Raw genomic sequence first — 26,520 nt, forward strand, 5'->3', positions numbered from 1 at the left:
AAGCAAAAACAAGAGTATACCTGAGTGAAAATCAATAAACGTCATTATTTAGAAATTATCAGCAAAATTATCCACACTGCCACACAGTTTGTATCCGCCAAGGCACTATCTTTTCGGATATCCACGGATATTACATGTAATAAATATCATTTTTGGTCCGTATTGATGATGTAGATTGAAATAATAACATTAAGTTATTTATTAGACCACCTAATCAATACAAAATCGTCTTGGATGATTTACATAAATTTGTTAGCTAATAGTGGGACATGTTTCGCCTTCTCTGAAGGCATCATCAGCCATAGTCTTAACCTTAAATTAAAAATAAGCGTCTAAATAACATGTAGTGATGAAATGAATTTTAAAATCTTGAAGAGATTTGAAGTAAAATAACATTAAAAATAACAATGATGGTTTGAAAATACAATGTGATGAGATACAATAGTGGAAGTATTAACAAAATTAACCTTAGAAGGCTGCTAAAATAAGTACAATGGAATAAAACAACAGATTGTTATACAACAAGTAGTAAGATTGCATAAAAGTAAAGTTGATAGTAATGGCGGTTATAATTAGACGATGGCGAAAAATCTTATGTAATCAAAGTAAAGAGGAGAGAGTAAAAGTCAAAGTTAGTCGAGAGATCCGAAGTTCATTATGATCTTGAAGATAAAGGATGAAAGTCAGATGCATATGGTGAAGTTGTAGAACACGTTGAGGATATGAAGTTGGTGAATAGAAGTTGAAGAACAGTTTCAAATAGGATCACTATGGACCATCTCAAAATTTGAAGTGATGTTCAAATGTTGTAAATTGTGAGTTTGTAGATATTCTAGTTGAAAAAGCATATACAAGTGGAATCACTTGACGGTGACAAAGATAGCTTGTAATATTATGAGTAAGAAGTATTTGCAACAGTAGACTTCTTGCTACACACGTAGCTACACACGTAGCAAGAAGTCTACTGTTGCAAATACTTCTTACTCATAATATTACAAGCTATCTTTGTCACCGTCAAGTGATTCCACTTGTATATGCTTTTTCAACTAGAATATCTACAAACTCACAATTTACAACATTTGAACATCACTTCAAATTTTGAGATGGTCCATAGTGATCCTATTTGAAACTGTTCTTCAACTTCTATTCACCAACTTCATATCCTCAACGTGTTCTACAACTTCACCATATGCATCTGACTTTCATCCTTTATCTTCAAGATCATAATGAACTTCGGATCTCTCGACTAACTTTGACTTTTACTCTCTCCTCTTTACTTTGATTACATAAGATTTTTCGCCATCGTCTAATTATAACCGCCATTACTATCAACTTTACTTTTATGCAATCTTACTACTTGTTGTATAACAATCTGTTGTTTTATTCCATTGTACTTATTTTAGCAGCCTTCTAAGGTTAATTTTGTTAATACTTCCACTATTGTATCTCATCACATTGTATTTTCAAACCATCATTGTTATTTTTAATGTTATTTTACTTCAAATCTCTTCAAGATTTTAAAATTCATTTCATCACTACATGTTATTTAGACGCTTATTTTTAATTTAAGGTTAAGACTATGGCTGATGATGCCTTCAGAGAAGGCGAAACATGTCCCACTATTAGCTAACAAATTTATGTAAATCATCCAAGACGATTTTGTATTGATTAGGTGGTCTAATAAATAACTTAATGTTATTATTTCAATCTATCCACGGATATCCGCATCCGTGCAGGGCTCTACCCACGGTGTATCACACATTACAGGGTACACACACTCATGGTGTTCCTCGCATAATGGTACTAATCTCAGGCAACGCAGACCCATGGTTTTCCTCATATAGTGGTACCACTCACAGGCGCCAGCCAAACCCATGGTATTTCACACATAGTGGTTCTAATCACAGGCAACGTAGACGCATGGTGTTTCTCATAAAATGGTACTACTCATAGTTAAAACAGATCCATTCTGAATACAGAGGAACCGACCAGTGGAATACACATTATAACACTTATCACAAGCAACGTCCAGACCCAAAATGTTCCTCGCATAATGAAACTGCATCTATGTAACATAGACCCATGGTTTTTCCTCGCAAGGCGGTACTAGTCACAAGTAATGTCGACTCATGGTGTTCCGCACGTAATGGTACTAATTACAAGTAGTATCATGGTTCTAATGTTATCATCCCTTCGTCGTCCCTTTTAGTTGCTTCTTACAAGCAGGGGATACCGTGGGTGTATTCTTTGTCTGCGTCCCCCACCCACAGGGGCAGAATGTAGCTTATATTAACATAAGAAAATCATTAAGTGACTAGTTGGAATGGTCGTGGTTCTTTTAAAAAATATGGGACAGAGGAAGAAACCTATAATGAGATTAAGAATGGGAATCCGCCCTGTTATTGCAGAGTCTTGGTCTTAACAGGAAACATAATACAGCATTCAAGTGATTACAAGTTAGGTGATGCATCTAAAACTAAAAACCTGCCTATACCTGGGACAATATGGCTCGATAAGTCACTTAAGTGTTCTCAACATTGGGTCTTTTTAAACAACAAAATTAAATTTTAAAAAAGCAGAAGACTTGACAGGTTGACACTTAAGAAACACTGAGGAAGAAAGGAGTTTGTAATCTTGACATCCTACAGACAAAAAGTGGAGATGTTAACAGATTGTCCTAAATTCAATAGCCGGGCACAAAACAGGAATGGTTGGACATCTTAGGGATGTCCTACAACATTGTAACTGTCCAAGCAGTTCCAGGTAGAAGCACTAATACAAACCACTACTGCCACAAATGCTGCAGTGAGATGGAAGCTCTTCCTCATATTCGGCTACTACACAAAAGGTGAACTGCAATCGAACACACAACATCACAGAATGCAATGTACGGGCATCCTTACTGTGTTTGAAGAGATGTCAAGTGTCTGAGGAAGTGCATTGTGTTCCAGAAACTGGCTCAACATGGAGAGTTGATATAATTGCCATCAGTCTATTTTTCAAAAAAATTTAAGTAATATGATAAGAGTAATGAGCTGGCTCTTCCTTGGCTGATTGGCCAATGTACTGGCCTATGGTTTAGAAGATCCAGGTTTGATTATCGACTGAGCCAAGGATTTTAATCGAGTGCAGATTTCTTTTTTAAACAATTTCCCTTGCTCTTCTACTGACTCGCCAGGTCTATAACAGAAGAGGATTTTCTTCCAGGATTTGTTCCTTTAGAATTTGGTAGTCTCCTACCACCTGCAAGGCACGAAGTCTTCAACACCTGAAGATAGGTTCTTTGTCCCCTCTGCCATACTGGAGCTTGCCTTCTCCACAGTCAGTGTCATGTGGGGATTGTCAACTACCCCTGACATGGAAAACAGATGCTACCTGATGCTTTTAAAGTAATATTTCCTTCACTGCGGGACCATCATCCCCCTAAGGGATCTCCTCTGCCTGAAGCTGTTGGCTCCCTCAGTGAGTCAGGTTATTACGCTCCCCAACACTCGGCACTGAGTCGCTGGCTGTATGGTCTAATCCATTATTTTGGCAGAGTTTGCCCTGGTAAATTTAATTGGGAAAAAGGGGAAGATCTAATTATAGCATTTCTATATCTGGAAAAGGCATATGACTCAGTTCCTAGGTCAGTAATCATAAAGAGTCTAGAAAGGCGAGTACCTGAATACCTCATTGGCAAGGTTAAAAAACTTTACAATAAACACAGCAGTTATGTTCAAATTATTGATGACAAGGTGTTCGACATGGTAGTTCACTTTCGCCTCTCTTACATCTGACAATCATGGATATTATGAAGGACCTGAGGGAAGAACATACTAGAGATCTACATGCCTGGGGGTCTACACTGGAGAGGATGACAGTCTGGAAACTGACAACTTTGGAGGAGGTTCATTATCAACCTACCCGGCCTGCTGCAGGAGTTGCCTGATGATGATGATGATGATGATAACTCCTCTGACTTCAGAACTAGGTGTTTGTGTTTGCCTTGAAACACTTCTCATCTACATACAACACATCACACTACCAACCTCCACAGAAAAAGGCCAGGAAACAAGAAAAGAATAATAACACAGGACTAGGGAGAAGAAAGAAAAGAAAAAAATGCTTAAAATCCAGTTTGCTGTTAACCAAAGAGTTTAATATTAATCCATACCATTAGAAACTGAGAAGGCTTTCAGCAGCCAAATATGTAAGAGGAATTCCAAGAACATTTTTCATACCAGCACATTATTTTAGAAAAATTGTTATCAGCAGGTGTAACACCAAGAAATAGTCCATATTCATACTTAAAGAATGTCATTACCAGATTGTTGTTCATATCAATATTATGCTTAATCTTCACCTGCTAGTATAGAAACAAGATGCTTACAACATTTTTAGTTGTTAAAAATCACGATAAGATTAGATTCCTAATTAATTAATAATCCTAATCTGTCTAGCAGATAAAGAAGATAGCAATAAAATTCCTACTTGGAAGATGACTAAAACATATAAGATCCAAACATGCCATTCTCTTTCTTTATATATTTCTTGATTTGTTACCTATTCTGGAAGATTGATCACTTAATAATATTATTACAATAGTTTCTCACCAAAGCAGACAACTCAAAGTTTATCAAGCGAGTTGGTCATATGGTTAAGAGCACACAGCTGTGAGCTTGCATTCAGGAAACAGTAGGTTCGAACCCCGCTGTCGGCAGCCCTGGTTTTCCATGGTTTCCCACTTACACACCGTGCAAATACTGGGGCTGTACCTTAATTAAGGTCACAGCTGCTTCATTCCCACTCATTGCCCCTTCCTATACAATTGTTGCCATAAGACATACCTGTGTCTGTTTGACGTAAAGCAACCTGTATTTTTTTGTTCTTTAAGAACTCAAATTCCCATCAAAGCATGCACATTTCTGTAGAGACAATATTACTTTAACTTCTCTTCCAGAATATTCCTACAGGCACTAATTTCATCATGTTACCCCCCCCCCCCCCCCTTTACGGTGCATCGACACACGATAGGTCTTATGGCGACGATTGGATAGGAAGAGGCTAGGAGTGGGAAGAGAGTGGTTGTGGCCTTAAGGTTCAAACCCACTATCTCCCGAATACTGGATACTGGCCACACTTAAGCGTCTGCAGCTATCGAGCTCAGTCATCATGTTACATACATACATCATTATAGGCTGTCATGCCATTCAGCATCCAGTCTTTAAAGCCTCTGTGAATTAACTATTGCAGCTCCGGCAGCAAGTAGAACTGTGTCAAACCTATATATGGAGTAAACACACACAATAATTGTAATCCATTGTTCAGAGAGATGGAAAACATTAAAAGTACAGTCAAAATGGCAGGTAAAAAACACCTGGAGGGGAAGAAAGAGATGATTAAGAAGAAAGAATGGATGTTGAATAACATTCTACATTTGATCGACCTGAGATTTCAAAAATATGCAGTAAAGTACGAGTTGGATACAATTGAAAAAATAAGAGCTGTCAAAGAGGAGTTGGGAAATGCAAAGAAATCAAGGAGTTTGGGTCAAACACAACCATTTCAATGTTCATCATAAAATCAGAGAAGCAAGGGGCAGTTATAACAAACAAAAGCCTTCTTCATTCCTCCTCGAACATGATGGAAATCTGGCAGAAGAAACTGAAAAAAAACTGATCATCTGGAAGGCATACTTTGAAAAACTAAACTGTGATGAACAAGGAGACAAACCAAACATGAGCGGAAAACATTAGGACCTCCTATACTTGTGAGCAAAGTGAAAAGGCACTTGAAAGATGTAAAAGTGGAAGAGCAATGGATCCTGATAAGAGCTCCTGCATTGTAGGTAATGGGTAAATTGAGTATCAAACATCTGACAAGAGCTCTTCCAACGCCATTTACGATTCAGGGACCATTCCTGAGGACTGGCTAATATTGACTTTCATCGTCGCTGAAGCAACCATCCGCGAAAAATGAGCTATGTGTTGAATCTCTTCTGAAGATCATATGTGCCAGAATCTATAAGAAGTGTAAAGAATACAGAGGTGAAACGCAATTTGGATTCCGGAACTCCGTAGGCACCCGTGAGGCACTTTCCGTGCTCAAGTACTCGTTCAGAGATGCAGAGACATGACCTGTGACATTTTCTTGTGCTTTATCGATTATACCAAGGTATTTGATCGCTGTCAGCACCAGAAGACGAACCAGACCCTTTGTAAGTAGGTGTGGATGAAGAATACATCAGACTTATTACCAATCTCTACTGGTACCAGCGTGCGCAAGTCCAAGCAGAAGACCTAGTGACAGAGTCGTAGAAATGCACAGCAGCGGCATCAGACAATGGTGCGTACTTTCCCCTATTCTATTCAATATTTACTCCAAGGAGATATTTGCAGAAGCTTTAGCTGGGCTACACATGGGCATCCGAATCAACGGAGAGTACCTGAACAACCTATCGTACGCAGACCAGAATTTTCAGCTGAAAAATCACACTGTGTCAGGGCCTTATATCCTCGGCCAAAGCCATATTGAGGGGCCGATGCCCTATGTATTAGGCCCCTTGAAACATAATCTTCATTATCATCAAAATCAAACTGAGCCTGGATGGTTCCAGTACCCCAGATGTAACTGAAGACAGATTTGTCCAGTTCCACGGCTGAATAGTCAGCGTACTGGCCTTCTGTTCAAAGGGTTCTGAGTTTGATTCCCAGTTGGCTCAGGGATTTTAACTGTTTATGGTTAATTCTGGAGTTGCTTCACCGGAAGAGGTGTTAAACAAGGTGATCCAATCTCTCCAAAGCTATTCTCAGCTGTTTTGGAGATGGCAATGTCGAAGTTAAATTGGGAAGGAAAGGGTATAAGGATCAATGGCAGAAGGCTTAATAACTTGAGATTTGCTAATGACATTGCATTATTGGCAAACAACAATGATGAACTCCAGACATTAGTTACTGATCTTGCCATGGAATGTGAGTCGGTCGGCTGGAAGATGAACCTTTCCAAAACAAAAGTCATGTCCAACAAGTGGGTCACAGCAAGAAGTGTGAACATCAACAACATGCCGTTAGAGAAGGTCAATGAATATATCTATCAGGGCCAGTTGATGAATATGAAAGGTGATACAAGACCAAAAATTTTTGACGCATTTAGCTAGGATGGCAGGCGTATGGAAGAAACTCAAATGTCTTCAGATCAAATATGCCAGTAAATCTGAAGAAAATAGTTTGTGATCAGTGCATTCTACCTGTGCTGACTTACGGCTGTGAGACCTGGACACTGAACGAATTTATGAAAGGGAAACTTCGGACAGCGCAGAGAGGCATGGAAAGGTCAATGCTGGGTTTTACAAGGAAAGATAAGAAGAGAGCAGATGACATCAGATCAATCACTATGACATTCTTGAGAAAATAGCCACCTTAAAATGGCAATGGGCTGGACATATTGCTCGAGGGCAAGATGACAAATGGACGAAGCTAGTATTAGAATGGAGTCCAAGAGATCATCAAAGGCCTAGAGGAAGACTGCCAGACAGATGGGACAAAGACATCAAGAGAATAGCTGGTGCTACCTGCTTGAAACCGTTCTACCTGGAGAGTTCTGTTAAAGACCTACCTGAGTTCATGCCTTAAAGAGGCCACATCATGTAATGATAGAATTGGCTGATGATGATAATGATGGTTAATTCCTCTGGCTAGGTTAATGGGCGTTTGTGGTAGTCTTATTGCACTTCTCTTCGTCTACATACACCACACAGAAACAAGCAAGAGCGAATAAACCCATCCACACAGGGTTGTCATCAAGAAGGGCATATGGCCGTAAAATTTGGCCAAATCCGCATCACATGCCAAGCCCAAGAAATTGAGATAAAGGTCAGGAAGAAGAATAACAATACTTAAAATGATTTGAATTAACGAAAACGTGTCACATAATACTGACGTTGGTTTTAACTCATACAGTTGAGCAATGTTCACGAAATCCATGTCATGAAGCTTACTCGCATACTCTCAGTTCTCAAAACGGGTCACCTCCCTCGAGTATACACAGGATTTGCTTGGCACGTTATAGCAGTCTGCGCGACAACCATGGCTTAGAAGAATGCCTTAAAAAAAGAACAACCCTATTTGCAGTCTAAAAGACCGAGTATTGTAAATTGAACTGGGTTCAAGATTCAGAACATTTAAGCGCCCCATTCACGTTGAGATCTGTGGCGATCACGAGCGCAACGGGGTGGGCTGAAGTGGAAAAATCCGCAAGAAAAATAAGCGGTGTAATATAGCAATGAATGCTCACTTCGAATATTTCAGAGCCTACCTCGCTACTTCTAACGTTTAGAATTTTGCAGACAAATCACAAGAGCAGGAAATGTTGCGCAAGAAACAGTTCCACTTCCGTTAACGCGGCTCTGAATCTCGAGCTGTGGGAGCCAGATTACAAGCGCTCTCAAATGACACTGAACAAATACCTGGTTGATAGGTCATCGCTCTTCCACGACAACGAAAGACGAAAATACGCAATAACCTGTTTCATGTGCGTATTCTAAATGCGATTCTTTTCCTGAGCAGAGACTCGGGGATGCCATACGCAGAACCCGCACCGTCAAAACTGAGCTACGGAGAAAAACTACACACTCTTTAATTCCGTTGGGCGAGATGGACGATCGAAGGAATAAGCAAATTCATGTCATACGTTTCGTCTTTGATGAAACAAAATTCCGTTGCTAACAACAATCAGACATATCAGTACGTCGGTAGGTTATATAGTCTAGTTCCATACAAACTTTCTATTCTGAATCACAATGTTCCTAGATTCTTAAAATAATTACAATTAGCTACCACTACACAGCAAATGTAGAAGGAATACTAAAACGCATGCCTATACGATTAGACTTACCATACATACGGTTTTATCCAGAACAGCACGTACAAAGTACGCCAAACGTTCCGATTTTGAAAATGACTGCATGACGACTCATTTTTGAACTTGGCGGCGAAATATTGACATTGAATTGATTAATTAAAAACTGTGCCATTTTTTACAATTGGCTTTACGTCGCACCGACACAGATAGGTCTTATGGCGACGATGTGATAGGAAAGTGCTAGGAGTGGGAAGGAAGCGGCCGTGGCCTTAATTAAGTCCCAGCATTTGCCTGGTCTGAAGAAAAAAGGGAAACCACGGAAAACCATCTTTAGGACTACCAACAGTGGGGTTCGAACCCACTATCTCCCGAATACTGGCCGCACTTAAGCGACTGCAGCTATCGAGCTCGGTGTGCAATATTTTAGTTTTGTTAATTTTTTAAGGCACATTTCGATCAAATGCATTCACAGACGTTATTCTCTATTATGAGCATTAAATGGACGGATGAGCGCAACAGTTCATCAAATACAAACGTACACATTTTTTCAATTAATATTAAAGCTATAGTACGACAATACTACCTTATAAAACGTGTTGAAAAGAAATGCACGCTCAAGTAAAAAAAAATATTGATTTGTTTATATATGTGCCGAAGATCCGAAGCTTGATCATTGTGTTAACAAGTGAACTTGGTGTCATATTCCAGTACGCAAATAAAAAAGGTTAACTAAACAAGCGTTAATGCCATTTTTAGTCTATTGATTAATGCTCTGATGACGCCAAACTACGCCTTTTAGACAACTGTAGAAAATTGTACATGTGTGTGACAAATAGGACAACGGCCAAAGTTCGGTCAGTTTTTTTTCTTTCTTTTTTTCCCCCCCGATAAGCTGATCTAAATGAATATGTATTCCTATACTATTACATCATGGCCACTATCCATTGCTAAATTTACAAAATTCGCTGATCGACAAGGAACTTAACCAGGAATGTATTGGGGTATAAGGAAAGATCGTAATATATTCTACAGGTAAACTAAGAGACCAGGCGTCCTGAGTAGCTCAGGCGGTAGAGCGCTAGCTTTCTGAGGTCAAGCTGGCGGGTTCGATCCCGGTTCAGTCTGGTGGTATTTGAAGGTGCATAAATACCACAGCCATGTATTGGTAGATTTACGAGCACGTAAAATATCTCCTGCGGGACAAAGTTCCGGCACTTCCGCGTCTCCGAAATCCGTAAAAGTACTTAGTGGAACGTAAAACAAATAGCATTACTATTGTTTTATTTAAAAAGACCACCGTCGTGAGCAGTCTAGCCACGAGCCTCTCGTTTTAACAGTAGTTTTACTTACATAAAGGATTAATTCCTGTGAAGGACAAGCAATTGAGAATAGAATGGCTGAAGCGAAATGCAAGTCGGAGCAGTTGGCTCACAGCTGCGGCGTTCCAAGACGGGTGACTCAGCATTTCTCTCCGAATACATTCTTAGCACCAGTGACTAAAGCGCAAAACGAAGTTTTGCGAAAGGTTCGAAGTGTGTTTGTAAACAAAAGGCAAGGCCTGTGCCCTTGTCAGACCTTGGGGCGGTGAAGAACGAGGAAGTCCTTCAAGTGATCACATCCTAGCCGAGGGGAAGTGGAGCGCAGAGGAGGGGAGGGAGAAAGCAGCTGTGAGAGCGCTCCACTAGTTAGTGCACCGCCAGTAGTCACAAGATGCGCACGTGGCTCATCTTGCTGACGCTTACTGCGTCGACTTACGCAAATATTGACGAGTTACGGGCTCGCCTCATTAGCCAGATTGACGACTTGTGGGATGACATTCGAGATCCACGATGGGTTATGGTTGCTAACGAGACTGTAGGTGCGGACGTGGAATTACTGCGCGCCTTTCAGGTGCTAGGAGATGGTGTACCTTCAACGAGTTCGTCGTCCACCCCTGCAGCCCTCGAGTCATTGTGGACATGGGCCCGTGCAGAGGCGGAGCTGGGAAGTCTCGATGCACTTTACAGTACTTTCCGGCGCTTCCAAGCCTTACAGTGGGGCGCTACGTCCCGGCGCGGGTGGACAGACCTTGCCGAGACTGTGCTGCAGGACTCCACCCGCTCAGTGCCCATGGCGTTGGGTCGTCTGCACGAGATAGTACTTCATGGTGAAGATGGCGATCTATTTCAACAAGCGTTGCAGGTACAATCTAACAATATCCAAAGTGTTCTCGCTACTGAACCTACATAGCAAGTCATGTGATTGTCATGTGTGTACTACATTTCAGGAGGCCAACACCCAGGCATGTAACATGAAACAGAGCCCCCAGCAAATGCTCTACAACCTGCACAACACCATTGCCCTCACTGAGTTGAAGGGCTACACTATGATGCAATTTTCGTGGATGCTACTGAGGCTTTACAATAAAGGTAAGCAACATGATGATCTCCTCTACGAGTCTTAACCATTGAAAGCAGGTATATCAAGCTGCTTTTATTCCTGTCGATTTCCTAAAAAACAATTTCTTACCTCACTTCTAAAAAATAGGTTTAATATGTGAAAATCTGCTCTTCCTTGATACAAGCCAAATGATATAGGCTACATAATTTAGTAACATATTGATAGGATTACAGAAGTTAATAGAAAGCCAACTAAATTAACTTACAAGATTAATATATATACACAACTGCCTATAGACTACTTTTCACTAAGAGAAATTAATCTGTTAGCAGTGCTGAAATTTATTAGTAAATCTGAAACGCATTCAGTTTATTAACTCTTTGAAAACACATAGGGACCTGCTAATAAAGATTTTTTTTTTCCTCAACTCCCTGACAGTCAAAGTATTCTTGAACTGAATAATACACTGTAGATCAGCATTTATCAACCAGTGAATTACAAAAATGAGGCTCTATTCTGCAGTAATACTTAAAAATGTAACATACATACATCTTCATTATTGACTGTTATGGCTTTCAGCATTCAGTCTGCAAGCCTCTGTGAATCTAACCTATTGCCACCACAACACTGTATTTGTAACTAGTTCTGTGGCCTTGTTTAGTTCTATAACTTCAAATCGTTAGAAACTGAGTCTAACCATTGTCGTCTTGGTCTCCCTCTACTACTCTTACACTCCACAACAGCATCCATTATTCTCCTGGGTAACCTACCCTTCTTCATTTGCCTCACATGACCCCACCACCGAAGCTGGTTTATACATACAGCTTCATCAATAGAGTTTACTCCTAACTTAGTCTTTATCTCCTCATTCTAAGTACCCCCTGTCATTGTTCCCACCTCTTAGTACCAGCAATCATTTTTTTTACTTTCATGTCATTTACTTCTAGCTTATGAATAAGATATTCTGAGTCCACTCAGCCTTCACTCTCATAAAGCAAAATTGGTCTGAAAACAGACCGATGTAAAGGTAGTTTCATTTGAGAGCCGACTTCCTTCTTACAGAATACTGTCGATTGCAACTGTGAGCTCACTACATTAGCTTTACTGCACCTTGATTCAATCTCACTATACTACCATCTTGGGAGAACACACAGCCTACATACTTGAAATTATCTACCTGTTCAAGCTTTGTACCCCCAATCTGACATTGAATTCTCTTGGATTTCTTACCTACTGACATCAATTTAGTCTCAGTTCATTTTCAAGTTCCAAGATATTGGACTGCAGGCTTTCGGAACAATCTGCTGTTAAGACCAAGTCGTCAGCATAGGCCAGACTGTTTATTACATTTTCACTTAACTGAATCCCTCTCAGCCACTGGATACCTTTCAGCAGATGATCCATGTAAACTATGAACAACAAAGTGGTACCATGAACCAAGAACTCATTCTACCATCAATTCTCACTGCAACCCAACTGTCAACATAAATGCCTGATTGATTCTAATAATCTACCCTTAACCTCATAGTCCTAACATCTTTTCCCCCAGTACTCTGTCATATGCCTTCTCTAGATCTACAAAACAAACTGTCTATTCATCTCATAGTATTTTTCAATTACCTGGCGCTTATTGAAAATATGGTCCTGACAGCCCCTCTGTGGTCTGAAACCACACTGGTTTTCACCCAACTTCCTCTCAACTACTGATCGCACCCTCCCTTCCACGATGCCACTGAACACGTTGCCTGGTACACTGATCAATGAGATACCTTGATAGTTGTTGCAGTCCTTCCTGTTCACTTGCTTATAAATAGGTGCAATTACTGCTTTTGTCCAATCAGAAGGTACCTTACGAACACTCCATGTTAATCTTATTACTATATAAAACTATTTCATCCCTGTCTTCCCACTATACTTCTTTCAACAACATCATTGTCCTCCTCCCCATGAGCTCGGTTATTCGCGACATCACCAGGAAGATTTCCTTTTATGTTCACGTTCAGAATATTTTCAAAATATTCCTTCCACCTGTCCAGTGATTCCCTTGGATCTATCATGAACTCATCCGATTTACCAAAACATTCCTTTCCTTTTTCTGCTCCCTTCCTAAGATTCTTTATTACTGTCCAGAAAGGTTTCTCTACTGCTTGATGTAGCCTTTCCAGGTTATTACCAAAATCTTCCCAAGACTTCTTCTTGGATTCAATAACTATTTGTTTTGCTTTGTTTCTTTCATCTACGTACAATTACCTGTCTGCATTAGTCCTTGTTTAGAGCCATTTCTGATAAGCCTTTGTTCTATGTTTACAAGCTGCTCTAATTTTTACAATTCCACCAAGTTGTTTGATTTTTTCATCTTTACACACAGTTCTTCCTGGGCATTCCCTTGCTCTTTCTAATACAGCATCCCTGTACGCCACCCATTCTCTCTCTATGCCCCGAAGCTGTTTACTGTCCATTGTTTGGAACTTTTCACTGATCATATCCATACACTTATAATTTGGTTGTCCTGAAGATCTTCTACCCTTATTTGTCTGCAGACAGATTTCACTTTCACTATCCTAGGCCTAGAGATACTTATTTCACTACAGATCAGATAGAGGCCCGTATCATCAAAAAGTCCCCAGAATACCCACACATTTCTAACAGATTTTCTGAACTTATAGTTAAGAATTTCACTGGTTCCGTATTGAAGTGGGATTACAGTAAAATTAAATTAAATGACGTCATTGTATTGAATAGGTGGACCTTGACGGAATTTAAGATTTTCTGAATTCAAAGTCTCTTATGATAAAGGCTATTATGGATCTGGTGCCCTTACCTTCCCATGTGTAGCAGTGAATATGCCTGATGCTTGAAGAATACATTATTTTGTAACTGCTATTTCTATACTAGCACAGATATCCAGCAAACGCTTACCATTCCTCTCAACTTCCATATCTTCCTCACATTTGCCAATCACCCTTTTGTATCGTATCCTTCAGTTTGATTTCCAACTCTCGCACTGAATGGCCCATTAGCACTATCCTATCCTTGCTATTGACCCTGACTACGATGTCACTCAATGCTTCATACAACTTGTCAACTTCATCCTCATCTGCACCTGCACATGGTGAGTACACTGAGATAATTCTTCCTTAATTCCTCCAACTGACAAAACTACCCACAACATTTGCTCATTTACATGCCTAACAAAAACTGTGCAGCTTACAATAGTATTTCTAATAAACAGTCCTACCCTATACTCTGCCCTTCCTTTTTTAACATCCATCAAGTACACTTCATAATCTCCTATCTCTTCCTCTTTATCTCCCCTTAACTGAATATCATTAACTTCTAACACATCCAGATGCACCCTCTTTGCTGACTCGGCCAATTCTACTTACTTTCTTCCATACGACCCATTAATATTGGTAGTTCCCCATCAATTTCCATTTAGTTTGCCAAGTTGTTTCGAAGGAATTCCTTGCCTGTCAAATGGGAGTGGGACTCTGTTACTCCCATAGGTCTGATGCTTGCTTAAAACGTTCTGAGCGCGCTTGGTGAAAATTCTGTGAAGCACGGTGCTGCCGTCCTTACACAGTCCCGGTACGGATCTTTCCCCTAACGGGGTTAGGTACTACTGGTGAATTGAATAGTCCTAGCCGCCTGAGCACAAGGAGGGCCATGACTCAGAATATGTCTGAGATATCCACTGCCATTCTATAGTAACTGGTCCACTCAGCCATTGCCCATGTTTCACGAACTAGGATGTGACTACAGTACCTACACCACGAACCATGTTCATTTAATTAAAATTAAGGAAATAAGAATGTTCAAATGAAATAGATACTGTAAATATGCCAATCTTTTTAAAATTTCACTGGACAGACAAAAATCTAGGTAATGAGGGTAAGACTGCATTACCACTAATCTGAAATTAACCATGGTACTTGGTGGTAACTGGTAGCTGCAGAAGGATGGGTAATAAAAGAAGGATGAAGTGAACATATAAATTAATGTTTTCTGTTGCTCTTATGTTCAATTTCAAGTAGACCTATGTAACCCACATTTCAATATGTTGGTTATGGTTTATAGTCTTTTTATAACCAAATATTTTCTTCCTTCAATCAACATTAGTACTGCACTTTCAAAAGTAAAAATCAGATCATTTTATGGCATATTATGATTTACCACTGATCACAAAACCTGGATCAATTCAAGAAAATTTACCATATTTCACTATCCTATTACACTGCATAACCGACAATAATTACTCACACATTACACCAGCGAGGTGATCTGTTCTCTTGTCACTTCATAAAAATAAGAATAAAACACGCGACCAAGGAGAATACACAATGACATAGCTCAAAACCTAAAAAAGAATGGAAGACAAACAATTTGGAATGATGTAGGCTGCCCTACAGTATTAGTTATTGAAACTGTCAATCTGCCATATTCTGACCAGTTTTCAATGAAACAAGGAAACGCCTGACATTAAAAAAAAATATAACGATACTAAATCTGTTTTCAAAATCAGAAAATCAGAGAAATTAGGAGAGCAAAGCAATAATACTAAATCTACTGGAGGATCGGTCTCGCAATAAGGCAAGTGGGAAGATGGTGGAGGATCGGGAGTTGCAATTACAGTTACATTACTATTTGGTGAAGTGTATTGTGAGAACTCCAGTTTTGATATAGCTTGCAAAACCCTTTTAATCAAAGAAACATGCTTAGAACAGAGACAACAGAAAAACAAATGAGACAGGTGTTCCAACCCTAACTGTGATACGTGTTGTAACGGCGAGTAAATGTGACCAACAGGTGTACTATTAATGTCAAAGAGGCAAGCAGTACAAAGAAAAAAATACATTTGATATCTGGAATTCAGGTTTACTTGGTGTGGTTATGAAAATGAACAAACCAACAGTGTGAAATTAAAAGTGCTGTTGAACGAGTGCTAAAACCTGCAAAACCCAAGACAACATTAAGAAGTAATGAAAGATGTAAAATAACTGATTTTTTTTTAGTGATGCATAGGGACAGTAAGTTATGGGAAAAATATAGTTTCAGCCTTTGGTTCAATTAATAACGAGGCCCTGGAAGCATCCTACCTGACAGTATTGAGCACAGCCAAAACGCGGAAACAACCTATCACAGAAAATTTATGTCTTCCAGCTATAAAAGGTGTGATAAAAGCTATGTCTGGCAACAAGTTGCTAAAAATATTTATATAATTCCATCTTTAAATTACACTGTCAATGGCAGAATTTACAGTTTGGTAACACAGATTTCTTATTATTTTTTATAAACAGAAAAAAACTACTTAAGTTACAAATAATGCACATTTAATTAGCTAGATTAGGTATGCACATAACACCACTCGTGACTGTATTCTGTCTTGTAGAACCTTACCAAACTCAACTACCGGAGAAGAAAAATTTCACTGTCTCGATAGTTACAGAGGACGCAAAGGGATCCCATGCAAAAACTGTGAGGGCTTCTGTTTGGGTAGAGCCCAAGGTCTTACAAGCAGGCATTGTCGTATAGGAATAAATAGAATGCACTGTTTAATACATAGGGAAGCACTGGCCTACAAATCCATGTCACTAGAATTCACAACTGTGTTAGACCACACTGTAAAGCTAGCTAATTTTATTAAGACTCAACCATTAAATAACGGGCTACTTTTCATATTCAGCATGGAATGGGATGTGAATATACCCAACTTCTGTTTCATTTTGAAATTCTCTGGCTCTCCGGGAGCAAAATACTAGATAGTTCTATTGTTGGTAAATTATTATAATGCTGATTGTGTTGACTATTTCAGAATGGTGAAGCACATTTGAAATATATTTTCTGAATAACTTTTATGAGAAATTTCTGTAGGTTTGGCAATTATTTCAAGCTTAGAATGATGAAGATGACCTTTAGTTATCAAAGAAAGAGCAAAAAGCCAATCATTTTTCAGTTATATTTCTCAGAAAAAATCCTGCTTGTGTGTGCTAGTTGTACACTCCCAGTTCTTGAACCAATCCTTTCTTCTCCCAAAATAGTAAAAAATGTAATTTTTCTTTCTAAGTAAGATTCCTTTTCCCACATAACCACAAGAAATGAAACAAAATTTAAATGTGATATTAAGCGAACAATTTATCAATCAGAAGTGAGAGTCCTACCAAATAAACACATTTTTGTTGTTGTCTCAAAGCAAGTTTCTTCTGTGGCAGGAAACTTCAGTCGTGAAGCAGAACTGATGCGCGACACCTATGAAGAGCAAACACAGCAGAAGGTAGCAGCAGTCAGTAGAGCCATGAAGGGTGCAAGTAGGCAACTGTGGCAGTGTGATCCACGTGTTCATGTGGAGGGACAGACATACGTGCAGCTCACCAAACTTCTACAAGGACACATCCAGAACGAGGTGGACATGAACCGAGAGCACACATGTCGTGAAAACTGCCAATACTATTCATATGCACAGAGTACAGGTTGTTTTGACAAAAGTACTTGCAGCACCATGAAACGTTGCAATGGTCGTCTACTCGATTGCCAGTATTTTGACTCGGACATGTGGATCTGTCAAGGAGTAAGTATTGCAGTGTTATTTGTCTAAAGATTTCTGTACACCAAGATCTGGCATTGGGAGGTTATTATGTCTTAATCTTTTAAAATGTCAAACATGACAATACTAATAACATATACAGCTGAAATGGCAACAGGAGAGAATCTTCCATTTGCTGATCTAAGTAATTTGCATTAATCATATCAACTGTAAATCCCTTCTGAGGATCATTGGTAGAATGTCAGCCTGTGGATCCCAAAATCGTGGGTTCATACCTAGCAGAGGTAGTTGGATTTATGTAGGGCAGCAAAAAGTCCATTGGACACTCCATGCTGTATGATGTTGGCATGTAAAAGATTTCTGGCAACACTTTGGTATTTACCTGACAAAATTAATTGAAACTCAGCCACAGATTGCCGAGAGATCTGGTCTACTCTTTTTTTTTTTGCTAGTGGCTTTACGTCACACCGACACAGATAAGTCTTATGGTGACGATGGGATAGGAATGGCCTAAGAGTTGGAAGGAAGCGGCTATGGCCTTAAGGTGCAGCCCCAGCATTTGCCTGGTGTGAAAATGGGAAACCACGGAAAACCATCTTCAGGGCTGCTGAGAGTGGGATTCGAACCCACTATCTCCCGGATGCAAGCTCACAGCCGCGCACCCCTAACCACACGGCCAACTCGCCCGGTAGCATCAAAATTGATAGACAAACATATTAGATGGCACAAATTCAAAATGCCTGCACTTGGTAGCTGAGACGACAATAATGAGGGTGATTATTGATGAATATTGAATTTTCACAACCGCATTGTAATCAAAACCGACTTTCAACCTATTAGGTCATGTTATGTACATTTAGTACGTGTTGAAGAGATGTTAAGTACAGAACAAAAATGGCCAACCGGACACCAGTGGGATCCGAACCTACAACCTCCCGATTTCGCGACAGTTGCTCTACCAATTGAGCTATGGTGGCCTAGGCCATCTTTCTTCTGTTGGAAAGGATCTAAGCTACAGGTCTGGCACTACTGCCATCACACTGTAGAGTGCGTTTAAGTCGCCCGTTGAGGGCCAAGTCAATGAATATTGAATTTTCACGACCGCATTGTAATAGAAACTGACTTTCAACCTATTAAGTCGTGTTACGTACATTCAGTACGTGTTGAAGTACAGATTAGGGTGATTATTATTCTTCTTCTTCTTCTTCTTCTTATTATTATTATTATTATTATTATCATTATATTATCATTATCATCTGTATTCTACTATTAACTTCCCATACTTCAATCTTTCAACTGCAAGAGAATCAACTCCGAGTTATCAGCTTATACCTTCTTTTACCCTTGTTCATTATTTAATTAAGTAGCGAAAGAGAGTAAAGTTCTACACTACTCGGAGGGATTTTTTTTAAACTACAGGCAGTCAAAAATTATGCAGTCAGCTGGTGCTGAACAGTAACTGTCAATATAAGGGAAAGATTACAGAATTTGAAATGCAAACAGATTTATATAATGTTTTCTTTCAAACCATAACACTAGTGAAAATTTACGTAATGTTATTTACTTATGTAACAGGACCGCAAATCTGGTCGTCGTTATGAATGGATTGAATATGAAAATGGGAAGACTCTGGGTCGGAGAGGGACTTGTCCCAGTCGCCAATATAAGGTGGACAGCTGGTGGCGGTGGCTCTTTTGGCATTGCTCTTACTGCTTCTGCCTGTGCGACGAACAAGGCCCCGAGTCTGATCGCTACTTCAATCTTCGACCAGTGCTTGCTGATGTAGCCAATAACAAGTAATGTTTTCTATTTAGCATCTCTTAGATCATGGCCTTTCATGTATTTTCCTTATTAGTTACACCCTCTTCTTTCTCTTTTGCAGAGTTGTCACTGGACTGCGCTTTGTGAAGATAAATCGAGTGATACACCTTCAAATACAAGAAGGGGGTCTGCTGCCACATGGAAATATTAATGCATCTTCCCTGCAGTGGCGTCCTGTTGATGACTACAAAATCACAGATTCTAATGTGCGAAATGAAAGAGATTATCATACATTAAGTTGGGAACAAAGAGCAATTGATCTGGATGATTTGGAGGCTCCACCTGGACATGTGCTTACAGGTATATTTCTTTTCATTTGTGCAGTAAACATTGACACACATCTTTTACAACTTACAGAGTATCAACACCGACATCCCATGTTGCCTCCACTTCTCCAACTGGGTATCCTGTAACACAGACCACTGTCAGAGCTGCCAACCAGGTTCCTTCTAACAGAACTCTAACCTTGTCAATAACGGTGCTTTCCAGTAAACCAGAATCTAACCAGTCACTACTATCAGTAACAGACAGTAATATTTTTTTCTCACAATTTTCTGTACGTCATACAGACACAGGAAGATCTTACAGCAACAATGGGATAGCAAATGGCTAGGAGTGGGAAGGAGACCGTGGCCTTGATTAAGGCACAGCTCCAGCATTTGCCTGTTGTAAAGATGGGAAACCATGGAAAACCATCTTCAGGGCTGCCGACAATGGGATTCAAACCCACTATCTCACAAATGCAAGCCGACAGCTATGTGATCCAAACTGTGCAATCATCATCATCTTCTTCTATCCTTACCTGGTATTTGGACTGAATCAACTCCTAAGCCTGTATACTGCTGACTGTCAATGTATGCTGGATCGTGTTCACAAGCTGTTTCCAATGCCCTATAGTTCATGATCATAATTCTTGCATTGTCAAGGTTAAGTCTTTGGTTCCTCAAGTCATCTACAGTACAACTTGGTGGGCGCATGTTTTCTTTGGTGCCATTCAATCGACTGCTCACTGAGAGTCTACTTCTCCATAGGATCGTGCAAGGTTGCTGGGTAATATCTGTTCACTATACATACCCAAACCGGCAAAGTTGTCGTGCCTGGATCAGCTGTTTGATCATTGGTTGCTGTTTACATCTACTTTGAATGACATTTTTTACATGGTCCCAAAGTGAGATTTACAATAATTTGGTGCAAACATTGCATTGGGAAGATCTTAAGATCAGATCAAATTTAAGTAAGATCTACATTTCCAAATCAAGTTTTAATTGCTCAAAATACTTCATGGGTGTTCATACTTAAGGTCTACTACTATTGATTGAAGACATTTGGAATATTGTCTACAATAAAAATTTCATTAGTAGTATGGTGCCTGTTAGATCAGCCCAAATGTTGATTGGATTCTGAAATAACACCATCAAAAGTTATGTGGTTACAGGAAACCTGCAAAACCCAATGGTAGCACCGAAATATGGCTTACCAGGCAAGATGAGGAGTAAGGTAGTTTACCATCACTTTCCTTAGAGCAGCATGATAAATTTCTTAAACAAAATAAGGTAATTGTAGCTTTGGCACACTGCATTCAGTCTGCACTCTCTAGCATATCTTAATGTATATTTCCACACACTGAAGCCAGAAATATGCATTATGGTGTTCCCAACGTTCAAAGCTCATTATATTTATCATGGCATGAGCTTCTTGAGGAGTAAGAACTATAAAGTGCAACATCTGGCTTACGATGGCGGCTTCACTTTTCATTATTAAAAAAGAAAGAGAGAGAGAAATGGCCATACATTCCTATTCTTTCAGGTGTCCGTTTCCGCAATGTGGGTACACATCTGAATCCAGAAATAATGGTAACACCACTCAACTTCACAGCTGGAGTTCTCATCAAACCCCAGGAAAAGAGTATGTGGCTAAGCAATGACAACACTGATGCCTCCCTCGTGAAACCAAGGTAAGTAACAGGCAAGTAATAAAGTGTTGAGTTGCCTTAGGAAGAGTTGATTGAAGTAATATGAGACTTCTGTTTCAGGATGGAGCTGAAATTATCATCTCCAGATGTACCCACCAACTCCCATGTGAGCTCCGTACCAGACTCGCAAAGTGACCAATACATGCTGTTCACCCATTCCGACTTGAGCATGGATGCAGCACAAACAACAGTGCCTTTCTTGGATGCCCAACCTGTTGCTCCTGATCCTCCTACTATTCTGTCTGGAGCTGGTATATTTCACAAGGGAACGAAGAACTATGGGGGATTCATTGCTCCAAAGGTTTTCACGTACGATATGGCAATGCATCTTTCATCCAAGGCGAAATGAGCATGCCATGAAGAGTTCCTTATGCGTGATAATTCTAGTTCCTTTCTTTCCCTGCTTTACACTTGATGAAAATTTAACCAGGTGTGATTGACTAAAGCTGAGCTGATCCTGTTTCGTTCTGCAGCATTATGCAAGACTGAATATAAAGAAAGACTAGCACCATTACTTTTTTTTCTCAACTCTAAAACTGTGTGGTCCATTACTAACTGTTTTCTGTATGCAATGTTTAACAATGTCAACAAAAATTAATAACAGAATAAATAAGCAGCAATTTCAGTGGGCAGAGATCAATGGTTCAAGAATCAGCATCACCTAAGAAAAGTAAACATGAGTATTATTTGTCCTTCGTTCTTTCAACCATTTTATTCTATCTCTAACGCAATCATTAAGTGAGATCTTGTATCAGAGGTGTAAATTTGTTTTGATAAAATTCAACTTCCCAAGTTGACATATGTCCTGTATGACTGGCAAAAGACTGATGTGATGTGTGCACCAATGAGACTTAGATGTAAGAGTAAACAAGCAGTTCTAGTCGAATGAATAATGTAATGTCTGTCTGAAAAAATAAACACTGAAACTCTGTGAATTACAAGCATCTCATCTCCCATAGCATTACAAGTATTGTTACCACATTTAAAATTCCCACTATGACCACCAGAAACTGCATCCTATGGCAGTCCATTTTTCACAAAGGATTTTTTTAACATCAAACTGTTTGCCTCTTGTATGCATCATTAGTTCTCATGTCATCTTAACAGAGATGCCAACCTTTTTTTTGGATTTAATATTTTATGTTGCACCAACACAGACACAGGTGGTTGTCTGTAACAGCAGGGTCAGCTGCAGATAAAGGAAGGTTATGTTCAGCCAAAAATAAATATATATATGTGAAATAACATTTAGGTCGTATAACATTAATTTTTGTAGTAAAAACGACGACAGCATCCGTCGCTGCCCTTCCGCGCATCCATACCTTTCATGTTCTTTAGATTTTGCATGGTGTGTACAGTCACCTAACTGAAATAACACACATGTTTTAAATACATGTGCTTCTGTGAAATTTTTGATGGCCCCCAGGCATGGAAACTCTTCCTTGTGTTGCTTTATCTGCTGTAAATTGATTTTGTCCATGGCTCTGCATTGTTTTTAGATTTACAAAATGTCTTCTTGTTATTTTAAATCTTACATCACTTCTCCAAAATAAATTCTTGCACTGCCCAACATAAATTTACAACAAAATCAGGCAAAACATAAGTAAAGGTGCATTTGCACGCATTGAGTAATATAGTAGAGTACTTATGGTTGAGTGGTTGAGTGATTTAGGAATTTAGCGAATGTCTGCTCAGGGAGAGTCAGTGTGTCCATTTAGTGGATTAGTGAAGATCATGGCTTCAGGACAGAAAATTCTTCATCTAGAGGCTATGCACATAAGTTTGACTATTTGTTTATTATGAACTAGAAAAAAATTATCTGCACTGAAATGAATGCAAGCACTTGTGTTTGGACGAAAAACTGGATTTTAAGGCGGCCTGCTCTTCGTGCTTCAAATAGTCTATTTAGGGAACTAGCTGTGGAAGATCCTAGCAAATACCATATTTTCTTGCATAATTAACACACTTTTTTGACGAAAAATACATCAGGAATAAACTTCGGATGCGTAAATTATTCAAGGAATTCAGATATTTACAATTCATTTCATTTTAGAAGATACATCAAATATACACGCAATTGGTTCAACTCATTTGCAGTTAATCATCATTTGGTGTAATATTCCGGCATGAGATTTTTTCTGAAAAGTCGAATAGGATACATCACGAAAGTTGGACACGTGGGATTGAAGTACTGACACTGGAAAATATTCTTCCCCGTCATGAGCTGACAATACGACCTGAAGTGAAATAAACATGTACTAATAAAAGTACAATTCATATAAGAACATAATAATGACATGCCAGCAAAAAAGAAAACTGTCCAACACGAGAAGGGCTGGGCATCGAAGGAGGGACCCCTGCTATATTTCCCAAAACTGTTCGTGTCCAATCTTGTACGAGTGACATGGCCATCCACCCTTGTTCTTGGATACGAACCTGGATCCCTTGCGGAAATTTTACTTTAGGCATTGATTTTCGTTATTGAACAACAAAAGGTGCACGCTTTCTGCCATAAACTGTTACAGCAAGCATTGCCAAAGGGAATAGAATTGCAGTACACTGTTCTTTTTTGCTTCCGGTAGCGCGTACGATAAACACTCCATGTCCCTTTCCTATCGACTGTTCGACTTTGTGCAAGACCAACTAAATATCTTAGACTGTAATATCAAAACCAAAATGGTGGACATCATAGGCAGATCACCTACCGACTGTTCAAAGTTGAGAGTCATCTTAAATAACCTTGTTTTGACGCGAAAGCTTCGCATATTAGATTACTTTCCTCCAGTAGACAATAACTGAAATGATGCAGAATTAAGAAGAAAAGGATTACGCACAAATGCCTTAGTTAGGTTAATGCATTACCTTAGCATTGTTTAAAATATAACACAACTCCAATATAACGAATCATGCAAGTAAATAAATATGACATGCAATAGATAAATTTTATCTAACAACTAGCTGGTTCCACTTAACAAAATTAGTAATAAAGAATGATAGCGTTCCTTTTATTAAAGTAGACGATGGTGGCACATCTGACGATATCCATTAATGCAATCCTAACTGAGCAGTTACAGAAATATTAGGACAGAACTGCTACAGTAGAAAATTCAAAGCAAGTTAATGTGAGCATATAGGCTTGGCACATCTCTGTTGATCCACTGTTTAGATGTTACATTCATAAATTTTGATAGTGCCCTCAGAAATAAGAGTGCACTCATTATATAAAATCTGTTATGCCACAATAATGTTATGTCCAGGGAATGGATTTATATGTACTAATAATTGATGAAATATGTGCATATATATTTAGTTATTTTTACTGACATATGGAATTATATATGGACACACATAACATTAATTTCTAATTAATATCGAAGTTCAAAGACTCTAAACAAAGTAGATCTACATGCAACATAATGTTGCACTTCTCATTTTAATATATTTGAAGAACAAACAATATTTTATTCTCTGTTACCAAAACAATGGATTACAAAAATGTTCTTTTAAGTGCTGAAAAGTGAATCTTCTCCTATTATCTCTAAGGACAGATTTATATTGACTGAAACGGTGTTCAACATCGGAAGAGGTAATGGCGGCATTATTCAACTTCACAATACCTGCTGGGGTTAAATCCAGTGTTAATTTTACTCTTAAATCTCCACACAGCATTGCAGCAACCTTTGTCATTTCTTCATATCCAGAGTTCTTTGAAAGTACAGTGGCCATCTTCATGTTTGTTACATCTGCAATACCTGTACCACGATTTAGTTGTTCCACAGTTTTATTCACAACTTTCATAAAGTGAGAGATGCGAGTTTTGGAGCCTTTTCAGTGTTTTTGTGATGCATGAAAAATTATGCTGAATGTAACATAAGTCATTTCTCACACTTGTATCGCAGACAACTGTTTTCGCGGCTTCAATTGAGGCTACATCTTCAGAGTCCATGGCCTGCAGAATGTTCTTAATACAGTCTTATATATATTCAACATAATATTCAACCACTTGCAGCCACGTACCCCACCTAGTTAGAATCAGCTTAGGCAGCAATGGAATCTCTGGGTACATTTCTCTCAAAAGGTGAACTCTTCTGTGGGCTTTGAGAAAAACTTTTTTCACTGAGGAAATCAATAAATCTACTTTGGGGTAAGTGCCTCTTACCACTTCTGCCACACGATGAAAGGCATGTGCTACACAGGTTAAATGAGTCATCTTAGTATATACAACACATAATTCTTCTCCGGCTTTTATCATATAAGGTGCGGCATCGCTAATAAAAAGTAACACTTTATTATACTTAATGCCCTGTGGCCAGAGGATACCCATAGCCTCACTGAACAGTTTGGCTATAGTTTTGTTATTGCACTTTTCTAGAACATCACAGTGTAATCAGTTTACAATAATCTTCGCTTAATAAACCAATGATTACGTTGCCAATTAGCCTGCCTTCTTTGTCCGTTGTCTCATCAATGGAAACCCAAATTGGATTGTCTTTAATCTCTTGCCTTATCTGACGAACAGTTTCATCGTATATGGCTGAACAGTACGTTTTTCTGAACGATGACTCATCCGGGATGGATCTTTTCGTAGTTTATCGAGGAATTCCCTGAAGCACTGATTATTCAGTTTGAAGAGAGGTATGTCAGCAGAGATGAGAGCACGGCAGAGATCGGTGTTGAACTCTGACGTTGCAATGGAAGTTGCTGGTTGTGTCAGAAACAACTGTCTCTGCTTGGAATCTCGTTGTTTGTTAGCCTGGTGTTTACTGGTTGACACATGCTGTTGCACAAGGAACCTTTGAGTTTATTTATTTATTTAGCGTATGACCCATAGAATCAAATTGAGTTTAGATATAAATTATATACATATTTACATAACAAGAAAACAATGAACAAGAAAAGGCTCCCTACAACTGAATGTCAAGATCACTGATCCACTGTATTGCTTCTGGAGTTGCCATCAGGAAAA

The 26,520-nt window shown here is 39.1% G+C and overlaps 2 protein-coding genes across 3 annotated transcripts in view; one reads left to right on the plus strand and one right to left on the minus strand.

The window, feature by feature from the left end:
- orion overlaps positions 1-22,489 on the plus strand; it is a 46,211-nt gene extending 23,722 nt beyond the window's left edge. Inside the window, exons 4-9 of the mRNA XM_067146999.2 lie at positions 11,108-11,249; positions 17,430-17,785; positions 19,337-19,557; positions 19,644-19,882; positions 21,389-21,536; positions 21,615-22,489. Coding sequence (XP_067003100.1) covers positions 11,108-11,249; positions 17,430-17,785; positions 19,337-19,557; positions 19,644-19,882; positions 21,389-21,536; positions 21,615-21,903 — 1,395 coding nt within the window. The 3' untranslated portion in view covers positions 21,904-22,489. The remainder of the gene's footprint in view (positions 1-11,107; positions 11,250-17,429; positions 17,786-19,336; positions 19,558-19,643; positions 19,883-21,388; positions 21,537-21,614) is intronic.
- The window catches only part of Ubr3 (Ubr3 ubiquitin ligase), a 526,217-nt gene that overhangs the window by 292,663 nt on the left and 207,034 nt on the right, over positions 1-26,520 (minus strand). The window lies entirely within an intron of this gene.

This window comes from Anabrus simplex, chromosome 5 (genome assembly GCF_040414725.1).
Source record: "Anabrus simplex isolate iqAnaSimp1 chromosome 5, ASM4041472v1, whole genome shotgun sequence".
NCBI lineage: Eukaryota > Metazoa > Arthropoda > Insecta > Orthoptera > Tettigoniidae > Anabrus > Anabrus simplex.